Source organism: Protobothrops mucrosquamatus, unplaced genomic scaffold (genome assembly GCF_001527695.2).
Source record: "Protobothrops mucrosquamatus isolate PMUCROS unplaced genomic scaffold, P.Mucros_1.0 scaffold1282, whole genome shotgun sequence".
NCBI classification, from domain to species: Eukaryota; Metazoa; Chordata; class Lepidosauria; order Squamata; family Viperidae; genus Protobothrops; species Protobothrops mucrosquamatus.
The window spans coordinates 96,719-108,553 of record NW_015387486.1 but is presented as its reverse complement, the minus strand read 5'-3'; the positions used below and the strand labels follow the sequence as shown (position 1 = coordinate 108,553).

At 41.1% G+C, this 11,835-nt stretch overlaps 1 protein-coding gene across 1 annotated transcript in view; it reads right to left on the bottom strand.

Moving 5' to 3' along the window:
- The window catches only part of SGPL1 (sphingosine-1-phosphate lyase 1), a 54,850-nt gene extending 43,279 nt beyond the window's left edge, over positions 1-11,571 (bottom strand). Inside the window, exon 1 of the mRNA XM_015821231.1 lies at positions 11,489-11,571. Coding sequence (XP_015676717.1) covers positions 11,489-11,491 — 3 coding nt within the window. The 5' untranslated portion in view covers positions 11,492-11,571. The remainder of the gene's footprint in view (positions 1-11,488) is intronic.
- Between the last annotated feature and the right edge of the window lie 264 nt (positions 11,572-11,835).

Genomic DNA, 11,835 nt, shown 5'->3' with positions numbered 1-11,835 from the left:
CCTGCAAAGCTTTTAGAATCTTTGTATCACATCCCTTTGGAAGAACTTTCATAATGGCATATAAGTTTTCTTTTGCCTTCTATAATACAAGGCCCTTAAGTTAAACTTAACTTGACAAAATAAGTTCAGCCTTCTGGTGTCAAAAATACAATTTATTGTTCAAAACCCAATTCTGAGAGTAAACACTCCTTCTACTTCCCTTCTTTTAACCTATTTTTCTCTTATTCTATTTGGTAAGAAGCCCACATGACTTTGTCAAAGGTTTCTAGTGTCACCTAGTCAGAACTCAAAGCAGGTTTGCAGGTCTGGCTTAGGTATTACAATATTGTGATCAGCATTAGCAACTAACCAGGTATCTTATGCACGTCAACAAGAAGGCTTGTCTTCAATAACTCTTTCTTGCTATGTTGCTTCCTGAAGGACACAATGGCACTTAAACAATCCTCATGACAAATGGCCATTAACAGGTCTGTCCTCCTTCATGTACTGGTCAGGCTCCCTAAAGCCCTTGTCCATCAAATATAATCAGGGGGAAAAAATGGAATTCTTAGCTAAAGAATCCTCAAGGAAATACCTTAATACAGTGTTTTTCAACCTTAGCAACTTTAAAACATGCAGACATCAACTCCCAGAATTCTCCTGCCAGCATATTGGAGCATAGGAGCTGTGGTGGCGCACTGGTTAGAATGCAGTACTGCAGGCTAACTCTGCCCATAACCAGGAATTCGATCCGGACCAGCTCAGGGTTGACTCAGCTTTCCATCCTTCCGAAATCGGTAAAAGATTGTTGGGGCCAATATACTGACATTGTAAACCGCTTAAGAGAGTGCTATACAGCAGGGCTTTTCAACCAGTGGTACGGGTACCACCTGTGGTACATTGGCACCTGGCAGGTGGTACGCAACCATCCTAGAAAAGTGGTAGTGGGGGAGGGGAATGAGCTGAACTGGTGGCAGCACCGCAATCAGTTGGAAAGCAGTACTGATCCTGGCACTTCTGCTGAGTCCAGAAGAAGCGCCGATCAGCTGGAATGTTGCAGCATCTCCAGTGTCTTGTGATTTACATTCAGATGCTTGGCAACTGATTCATATTTATGTTGGTCACAGTGTCCCAGGGTCATGTGAAGTGACCAAAACCTGCTGCAACCACCCAGCAGACGGGGGGAATAAAAACCAAACACACCCCCTCCCCACCTCCACTGCCAATCCTCAACAGAAATGCTCACAATGAAAACCTCGGACAGGAGGAAGAGCGCCGCCGGGTGGGCAGGTAGGTATCTTGCTCGGCGGTGGCTTGGGGGACACTTTTTCCAGTGGCATTGTAACTTCGAACAGTCACTAAGCAAACTGTTGTAAGTCGAGGACTACCTGTACTTTTATCACTTTTTTCCCCTTTTTTTTTTTTGGTCATCAAGTTTTTGACACCTTACTAGGCAACTGGTGGTACTCGGATATTGCCATATCCTAAAAGTGGTAGAATGGGTGAAAAGGTTGAAAAGCACTGCCTTAATAAATAAATAGGATGCTCATTGAAGCATCCCAAAATAGATGTATTTATCAGAGTGCCCTCTCTTAAAGGCAAAAGGTACAATAAAACTATCATAGAGATAAGCAAAAGTTGTACCATTCAGCTAAAGATAAATTTAAAAGTGACGATATATTTAAAAGTAATGTCTTCTTCAAGTTTAACTTACTTTCTGATAACTTCAAGGATACTATACAGCCATCCATGTAATTTTCCTGACAATATGAAAGTGGTTTAACATGTCTTTGTGTAGGATGTATTTGGTATGAGGGAACCAGTGTTGGATTAGAGTGGAAACAAATGAGAGATAGTATCAGCTCTCTTGAAAAGGGCTTCAACTGGGGTGTTGCTACTTAAAAGGGTGCGTTGGCCATATGATTGTCAAGTAGAGGTACATTCACTATAAAGCAATTTCCTGCATCAGTTCTCCTTGAAAAGCTGGTTTGAAAGCATTTCAGATCCTTGAGTACCGTAATTCATCATACCTGCAAACAAGCTTTGAAAGCATTGGAGGGCATTAAATTGTCAATTTTATTATGTTCCTGATTTAAGTGCTACCTGGCACAAGCATCCGGAAAATATTAAATGTACTACAACTTTCCTCAATTGGGTACTTTCCAGACATGTAGAAGTACAAAGCGCATTATTATAAGCCAACTTAGGTGAAAATGATTAAACACTGAGCCTCAACAGATTTGAAAGACAGATAGTTGGAGACAGCTAGAAATACTCTTTTTGTGAGAATATAAGTAGGCTATCAAAAAGTGTAGTCTATCACCAAAATGAACATTAATCCCCACTAAAAAGCCTTAATGTTCTTAGCAGAAAGTTACTGCATCATCCCTTCAACTTTTTTACATTTAAAACTGTATAAGAATGAACTTTTCCCATGGAAATATGCTTCCAGTTTTCATAAATGCTGTACACAATGACTTCAATCTAGATAACATTGATTTGCAATGCAAGATGTTTTGCAACAATTTAGTTTCTGACTTATTATCATTATACTCTGTAAGCAAAATGAAATCAATACTCTACTGCAAGAACTATGCCCGTGGTGGCGAACCTATGGCACGCGTGCCACAGGTGGCACACAGAGCCGTCTCTGTGGGCACGCGTGCCATCGCCCCAATCCTAGGCCTTCAGCTGGGTTTTATGAAACCTTTTTGCTTTAGGCCTCCGCTGTCGTGTGCAAAAAAAAAAAAAAAGGTCCAATCAATCAATTTCAAGTTCTTGCGGGGAAAAAAAAGATCTCGCAAAGTTGGAATTGATTGAACATTTTAGTCCCACCCAGTCTGCCGTTACCACTGCATCCACGCCCACCCAATGGGCCACACCCACCCAATGGACCACGCCCACCCAGCACCTGACGATACATAAGTGGATTTTGGGTTACAGTTTGGGCACTCGGTCTCTAAAAGGTTCGCCATCACTGAACTATGCTAATGAAAATTATTTTCAAGATCATTTTAAGAACATCATGAGCTGCAATAAAAGCAGATCTATAATTTTCTATTTCCGTAGCCTTCTATGATTACACGTCAGGGTAATTATTTAAAGCAGAGGTCCCCAACCTTTTGGGCACCAGGGACCAGTGCCATGGAGAAAGATTTTTCCGCGGACCAGAGGGGGTGTGGTTTTGAATACTGCCTGCATCCCAAGAATGGAGCTTTGCTTGTTTGTGCGGCCCATTTGCTGGCATGCTGCGGACCAGTGCCAGTCCACGGACCGGGGATTGGGGACCCCTGATCTAAAGGCTAATGAGCTGATGTAATGTAATATAAGGTGGATGATGCAATGATAGGAATGACTCAGCAGGGTCTGTGTCTGTGTCTCTTTAAGAGCAAGCAGGGTCTGTATCCCTTTAAGAGCCTGAGTATAAAAGGGAAGGCTTTTGCTGGAGTCTCTCTCTCTCGTCCGTTTCCTGCTGTAACTACTGTGTATTGGAGTTTGCTGTATTACCACGTGTATGTATATTATTCCTGGTGTATGATATTTATAGATAGTGTATGATAATCCACCATTTAATACAAACCACGCTGTTTACTGTATTTATTCCTGGGTTATCGCAGCTCAGTAAGATTGTGCATGCTCTGACAGCACATTATTCCCCGAGTTTTGTCAATGAGGTCTATTTTATCCAGCTCTCAGGAAAGCTTTACTCCAGAAACATACATTAGTATTTGTGCGTTCTACTCTTCAAACCTGTTCTTCAACTTCTAGCTGACTTAAATTCATTTTAGAGCAGGTCTTGCTAGGTGTGGTATTTTGCTTTAATTGGGATCTGCACAAGAAAATTGATAAACACCTTTTTCCAAACACATGCTCTTCAAATGTGTTGAACGAGGATTTGCATTAGTTCCACACAACATCAGCACTTGAGAATGATAGGAACTGTAATACAATCCATCTACAAGGAATCAAGATTAGGATGGCTGTCCAGAGCTCTACTCCATGCAGATTGAAGGTTAATCCCTGTACTATGGAAATTCCATATCAGCTATTAAATTTTAAACCTCTAGAGTAGGTGTGTCTAACTTTGGCAACTTTAAGATTTTGAACTTCAACTCCCAGAATTCCCCAGCCAGCAATTAAATTAGATGAGACAGTGGAAAAATATTTCTGATTAGGGAAAGGACTATTAATGTCAGTATTTATATTTACATTAACAAATGAGGCTTCATTCAATTTTGTTTTACTGATGTAGTGTTATCCATAGTATAATAATTTTAATATAAACTTGTACACCTCTGACTCTCAACAACTTTGAAATCCCATTTAGGAATTTGTTTCGTTGAATTGTTTAAAGTCCCCTTGAGCTTACAGCCCTCTATATTAATACTATTTATTTAATTCAGTAATACATACTGCTTTTCCCATAGTCTCATGAGTTCCTAGATTTTTATCATTCATTTTAATTCTATGAAAAATATAATGTATAACTCTTTTATCTTGATGAATCAAGACAATTAGGAAGAGAGAGCAAAAAGTGTGCTAAAGACTTGGTCTCTGGCACCTTAAAGGCAGAAATATCAGTCAATCAAAGCCCTAACTAAAGTGACACTACCAATCAGTGGTCAAGACTAAATTAGATAAATTGACTTGATGTTTGTTTGTACAATTTACAATAGTGGTCCAAATTACTTAAGGAAAAGGGCACAATGCAGGAAGTCCTTGACTTATGTCCACAAAACTGAGGCCAACATTTCTGTTGCTAAGCAAGATAGCTCTTAAGTGAATTTTGTGCTCCATTTTATGACCTTTCTCACCACTTTTGTTAAGTGAATCACTGCAGCTGTAAAGTTATTAACATATTTGTTAAGTGACTCTGGCTTCCCTACTGACTTTGTTAATCAGAAGGTCTCAAAAGGTGATCTTATGACCCCGGGAACACTGCAACCATTTTAAATTCATGCTAGCTGCCAACCGTCCAAATTTTGATCTCCTGACCATGAAGATGCTGCTACGGTCATAAGTGTGAAAACAGTCATGTCCCTTTTTCAGTGTCATTGTAACTTCAAATGGTCACTAAATGAATGGTTGTAAGTTGAGGGCTACCTGTATCAAAACGAGCTGAAAGCAATAAGATTACTTTAGGGCTACCCAGAACTTCTACTACCAACCTGGCCTTTATCCCTTGGCTTGTCCCAAGCCATTCATTTTCTTGCCTTTCAAAGTTTGGCTTTGAGTACAATTATATTTCTTCTACATTTCTATGTTTTTTTTAGCAACACCTGTAGACCTATTTGCTTTGTCTGCGGCACTAAACAAGCTGCATATTTTTTATGTTCCCTAAAAGGCAATTTCAACAGAATTACCAAGAAAGTGAACCAGTAAACCTGTCTGTTTTGTGCACAGGCACATTTTATCTAAAAAAAGCTTTTCATTTTCCTTTTAGAGAGGTTCAAAGTCCCATTTGCTATTTATTAGGCTGTTCACACAGATCTAATCAGTAAATCATGCTAAGGTTGTATCTTCAACCAGATTACCTAAGATAGCAAATCTCTGACTTGCACTATGGCTGCATGATTAGCCTTACGTATATTATATTGCCAAATATTTTTACAGTTTTGCACAATATAGAACACATACAAAAAGACACGAATTCCACCTGTCCTGATTTAGCCTTCCAATCTGTCCTCTTGAACATTGTAACAAGCAATCATTCTAACATGATTACAATCACCTTGAACTGGATTCTTCCTGTTAGATCTTATTTACCCTTCACAGAAAGAATAAATATTATTCATTAGTGCATCTTAGAGAATCAGTTTGTCTCAGCATATAAAGAACTGAGCTATGCAACTTCAAGCATCCATCGCTGCTATAGACTTAATAAGCTTGACTCATGCATCACACAAACCTCTGTTGTGCATCCTGGTCTAGGCTGAGCCATCAGAAGCTTAACAAGTTGTAACTGGTTTAACCCTAGGAATGTGATACAAACAACTGGGAAGGCAGGTACAATACTCAATCAAGCTACAAGCTTCAGGAGACATACAGGGATGGTGAGATTTTGCCTGATAGCCTAGGGTACAGCATAAAGAGTTCAGAGACCCAGAAGTTCACAGAATCTAAACAAGACTTGGAGCTAAACAAGGTAGGACTAGAAGGTGGGCAGCCAATGGCACAGATCTAGGAAAAGAGGACAAGGGAATGGCAGAAAACTAGAGTGTCTCATATTAGTACTCAAATGGGGGGGGGGGGAGAATTTCACAAGTCCAAGGGCAGAGGAAGCATACAGGAATGCAGATTTAGCACTGGAGTCTTTCCAATGGAGACAAGATCCTGACGGGTGTTCCACCTAAACCAAGGTTGTAATCACATGACACAAGGATATCCTTGCTTCCCAAGCAGCTAAGCAGATAGCTTTAGCTCTATCCTTCAAAGTTGCTAGTATAGTCCGGTGGCTACTGGTTACTGGTAGAAAATCCTAAAAACTGGTGACAGAAAAGTAGCAGAAATTACAAAATACAGAATACTACTTTTTATGTAGAGATAAAAACTCTGTACATTATGTGACTGACAGTTTATCCTCTCAGTGAGAAACTGTTAAATGTAAATTAAGTCCTATTTTAGTTTGCTTCATTCCAACATACATCTTAAATGTCTTCCTGAGCATGGCTGGTTCAGGAATTCAGGGAGTTGAAGTCCACAAGTCATAAAAGGGCCATCATTCCCTACCCCTAGAAAGTCTCTGCTTGGATAGATTGAGAAAGCTGCCCATTAACAACAAATCCTTTTGTGTATGTGTGTGTATGAGAGAGAGAGAGAGAGAGAGAGAGAGAGAGAGAGAGAGAGAGAGAGAGAGAGAGACCTTGATCAAAAGATATTCCCATTTTTTTTAAATAAATCCACACAAAGTATCAATTGTGTGCACCCACAAGATGGTAAAGTACAAAAAAACACTAATTAGAGAGTAGACTCAGAGATGTTACTCATGCTCTTTTGAAGAATGTACAATTGGGAAGAAAATGGATCCTGCATGTTTTTATGATGCGCAGTACCGATACTACACTGTGGAAGGACATCTATTGTCCTCGGTTAATGCTCTGAAGAACATGTATTCCAACTGCCATTCACATAAGGATATCACTGCAGAATTTTTTGGAAATCTGCACTGCATACAATAGATTATAAATTTAATTTCCTATTGATGCATAAAATGACTTCAATGTTAAAGTGACTTTAATTATAAAATGAGACGCATGTAAGACTATTAGTATTACAGAGGGACAATACATTTTTCAATATTTTTCTTTTTATTTCTTTTCTCTTTTTATACAAAACAGTAAACAACACCCAAAAAAATTATATCTGGTTTTTTGCTCATTCATACTTCACTACACTATCCAGATATATTTTGAAAGCTTTAATTATCATTGTGTTAACAGTTTAAACTGTTTTTTTTAATAAAAATGAAAAAAAAAAATCAAGGAACAAGGAAAACAGGTCGTGAAGAAGATATGCAGCATCCTAGACAATCCTGAGGTCCCTGCTCAAAAATCACTTATATGCCATGACCTAGATAGAAGGAAGTGAACTACCAAAAATCTTTTCTGCCATCCTCACCACTCTCTGCACTGCCTTCCTGACTGAAGCAGGACTTCCAAACCAGACATAATGCAATATGGCAGGATGCTCTTGATCGTCCCTCTATAGCAGACATGTCAAACGTGCGATGTCACATGACGTCGCGCAACGTATCGGGAGAGTTTTGATATTGCCGGCAATGGGGTGGGCGCGGCTTCCGCATGATGCGTCCAGCCCGTGGGCCAGCAGTTTGACACCCCTGCTCTATAGAAAGTGGTAAGGACAGGGGAAGGAAGATGTACTTTTCTCATGAGCCGCAGAAAATGCAGACTTAATGAAAAACTGTCCCATATCATTTTTCAGCACTTTTAGAAACAAATTATCATGATGAGAAACAAAATTGTGCAACTGAAAGGCAATGTTTACACAGCTAATTAGCAAAGTAGATCACATTTTCTTTGAAGCAGCCTTATCCTCCACATGGCTTAAGGAAGCCTTACTGGCAAAGAAGTAGTTCAACAAGTATCAGGAACACAGCATGATTGGGCAACACTTTTAAGGTTTGTTGTTCAACAGACTGCATTACTAAAAGAATTTCGACATTCAATGTTACATCAATTCACTTTCTTCAGCCCATTTTTGAGAACTGCTCTGCAGCTTCAGTCATGGCCAGTTTCCTATCTATCTATCTATCTATCTATCTATCTATCTATCTATCTATCTATCTATCTATCTATCTATCTATCTAATCTATCTATCTATCTATCTATCTATCTATCTATCTATCATCTATCATCTATCATCTATCTATCTATCTATCTATCTATCTATCTATCTATCTATCTATCTATCTATTAAATTTCTTTGCCACTCATCTTGCTGCAAGGTGACTCTGGGAGGATTACAACATCATCTATTCATGCCTCTTCAATCACCAAGCTTACCCTGAATGCACATGCCAATTTGGTGGGAAAGTGCAACAGACCAAGTATACACCTCAAAGCATGTATTTTAATCCATCGATATCTCACCTATTCTTCATCATGAATCTCAAGGAAGTTATACATGATTTACTGATAGTTCCCCACTGAAACACTAACAAGACCCAAAACCTTAACCCAAATCTGTATTAAATACCTTCCTAATATATCAGCTTCTCTGCAGGAAATCAAGTGAAACTGTGTTCTCTGTATTCTATCAACAATAAGCATTTACCAGACTTAATCACTTAGAGAAAAAGCAGTGTGGCATAAAGCAGCTGTATGCAACTACTTTTCATTGGGATTTTTAAAATGTTGATACAGGTAGTTTTCAACTTACAACCACAACTGAGCACAAAATTTCTGTTGCTGTGCGAGACAGTTGAATGAGTTTTGCCACATTTTACAATCTTTCTTCCCATAGTTGTTAAGTGAATCACTGCAGTTAAGTTAGTAACATGGTTGTTAAGTGAATCTGGCTTCCCCATTGATTTTGCTTGTCAGGCCGCAAAAGGTGATAACATGACATTGGGACACTGCAACTGTCATAAATATGAACCAGTTGCCAAGTGTCCAAATTTTGATCATGTGACCATGGGGATGTTGCAACAGTCATTTGAAAAACAGTCATAAGTCGCTTTTTTTCAGTGCCATTTTAACTTTGAATGGTCACTAAAGGAATAATTTGCACATTGAAGAGTGCCTATAATATGGGAAGAAAATCTTTAAATAAAGGAAGAAATAAGACACACCTCTATGAAACCATTTTCTACAATGTTTTTCACTCCACAACAGAAAAAGAAATATGCCAAAATGTAGCCTCTTCTCCACAATTATTAAGCTGGTCAAACAGTTTTTTAATCATATAAAGATCACGTTCAATACCATGTGAACTGATAATTTTTCTAGGCAAATTAATATAATGGACATAATAGGTATTATTCAATATGCACTGGAAAAATCTACGTCCCAATACCATTAGCCAAAACTGCCAAATGTGCACAATTATGTATTTGCAATTAGCATCCATTAGTTATGAAAGAACTTCTGAAACAAGAAGTCTTCTGCATTGAAAAAAGTCCCTCTCCGTCGCCTTGGAATTTCCCCATGATGTTCTTCTCAACTTTTCAACCAAACTTCCAGAGGAAGGAATGCCAATTACAGTACTGCAATTCTGTGCTGGCATCACATGCATCACAAGTAAACAAAAACGAATGTATTTCAAGGCTTTTTCTCCATCTCACATTTAGTGGTTAGGGAAAAACCTGTTTCTTGTTTCACAAGAGGTGAAACACAAAACAGGAAGCACCAGGTTGTTCTTCAGGCACAGCAATAACTATTTTATCTCAGGGTGGAGGAAGAACACCAGTGTAACTCCAATCTTTTTAAACCCAGAAATGAGTCCGGACACATTTCCAATACTGAGATTTTAGATTATCAGTGAACTCCCCTGGGGGAACCTGGCTTTGAAAGGGAGCATATACTGTTTAAGGACATAAATACAAAGAAAAAATACAGGTAGTCTTCGACTTACAACCATAATTGAGCCCAAAGCGAGACAGTTGTTAAGTGAATTTTGCCCCAATTTACCACCTTTCTTGCCACAGTTACATTAGAGCAGGGGTAGGCAACCTTGGCTCTTTTATGACTCGTGGACTTCAACTCCCAGAATTCCTGAGCCAGCATGGCTGGCTCAGGAATTCTGGGAGTTGAAGTCCACGAGTCATAAAAGAGCCAAGGTTGCCTACCCCTGCATTAGAGGTAGAATAAATAACAATGGGAAGCACTACATAAACCTATTGACTTTGCTTGTCAAAAAAAAAATCACAAAAAGTGATCACGTGACCCCGGGCCACTGCAACCGTCATAAATACAAGCCAGTTGCCCAGTGCCCAAATTTTGATCAAGTGTCCATGGGGATGCTGTAACGGTGGTAAGTGTGAAAAACGGTCACAAGTCACTTTTTCCAGTGATGCTGTAGCTTTGAGCGGTCACTAAATGAACTGTGGTAAGCCGAGGACTACCAGTAAAGTAAACCGTGGAGAGTAGCTTTGAGCGGTCACTAAATGAACTGTGGTAAGCTGAGGACTACCAGTAAAGTAAACCGTGGAGAGTAGCTTTGAGCGGTCACTAAATGAAGTGTGGTAAGCCGAGGACTACCAGTAAAGTAAACCGTGGAGAGTAGCTTTGAGCGGTCACTAAATGAACTGTGGTAAGCCGAGGACTACCAGTAAAGTAAACCGTGGAGAGTAGCTTTGAGCGGTCACTAAATGAACTGCGGTAAGCCGAGGACTACCAGTAAAGTAAACCGTGGAGAGTAGCTTTGAGCGGTCACTAAATGAACTGCGGTAAGCTGAGGACTACCAGTAAAGTAAACCGTGGACTCTAAGAGGGAAAACATTTCAGGATAGAAGAGGAATCCTGAGCTAGCCTGAACCACCGACCAAACCCAGAGGGATCGCGCTGAATGAAGGTCCTCATTTGATTTACGAAAAGCAACAAAGAAGCTTCCCTCCCGGCTTCAACTCCCGGTCGCTATTTGATCCAGGAAGAGCGACTGTTTTGCTTTGCATCCTTCCTGGGTTTGCTTTTAGAAAAAAACCTAAAAAAAAAACAGAGATCCGAGACCGACCAGGCTTTCAGTTCCTCGAGCGTCGAACTGCAACCTCCCTGAATGCAAAAGATCCTTCAATGCAACCTCCCCACGGAATGCAAAAGATCCTTCAGACGACAAGGGTTGGACTGAGGAGGCGAGACGCCGGCTTCAGAAGCCGGTCGGGCGGCTGAACTCTCAGGCAAGTTGCAGAAATAGGCGCGGGGGGGGGAGGGATGGATGTGGAGGGGCGCGGGCTTGCAAGAAGCCTGGCGCTGCCGACCTCGGCGGGCTTAGAGAAATGCAAACTCGAGATCAAAGTCTGGGAGGGGGGCGGGAAGAGAGGAGGAGGACTCACCATGGCAACCCCAGAGCCCCCTCCGCAGCGTGGCCTGCGATCGATGGCGGCTCTCGTCCAAGTCGTCCCGCCCGGCCGGCCTGTCCGCCTGCCTGTCTCCTCTCCGCGAGACGGCTCGCGCGTCTGGCCCGGGGCTGGGGAAAAAAGCCTCCCCGTGGACGGCTCCGCCCCTCTCAGCCTCGCGCGCGACTGGACGAGGAGAGGGCGGGCCGCGTGGCTCCCTCAGCCCGGCACAGATTGCAATTGCGGGCGGGCGGGCCGGCGGGCGGCAGGCCCGGAAACAGACGCGGGCGCTCCCCCAAAGCCTCCCCCCCTCCTCCCCACCCTCATCCCGGGCTCGCGCCGAG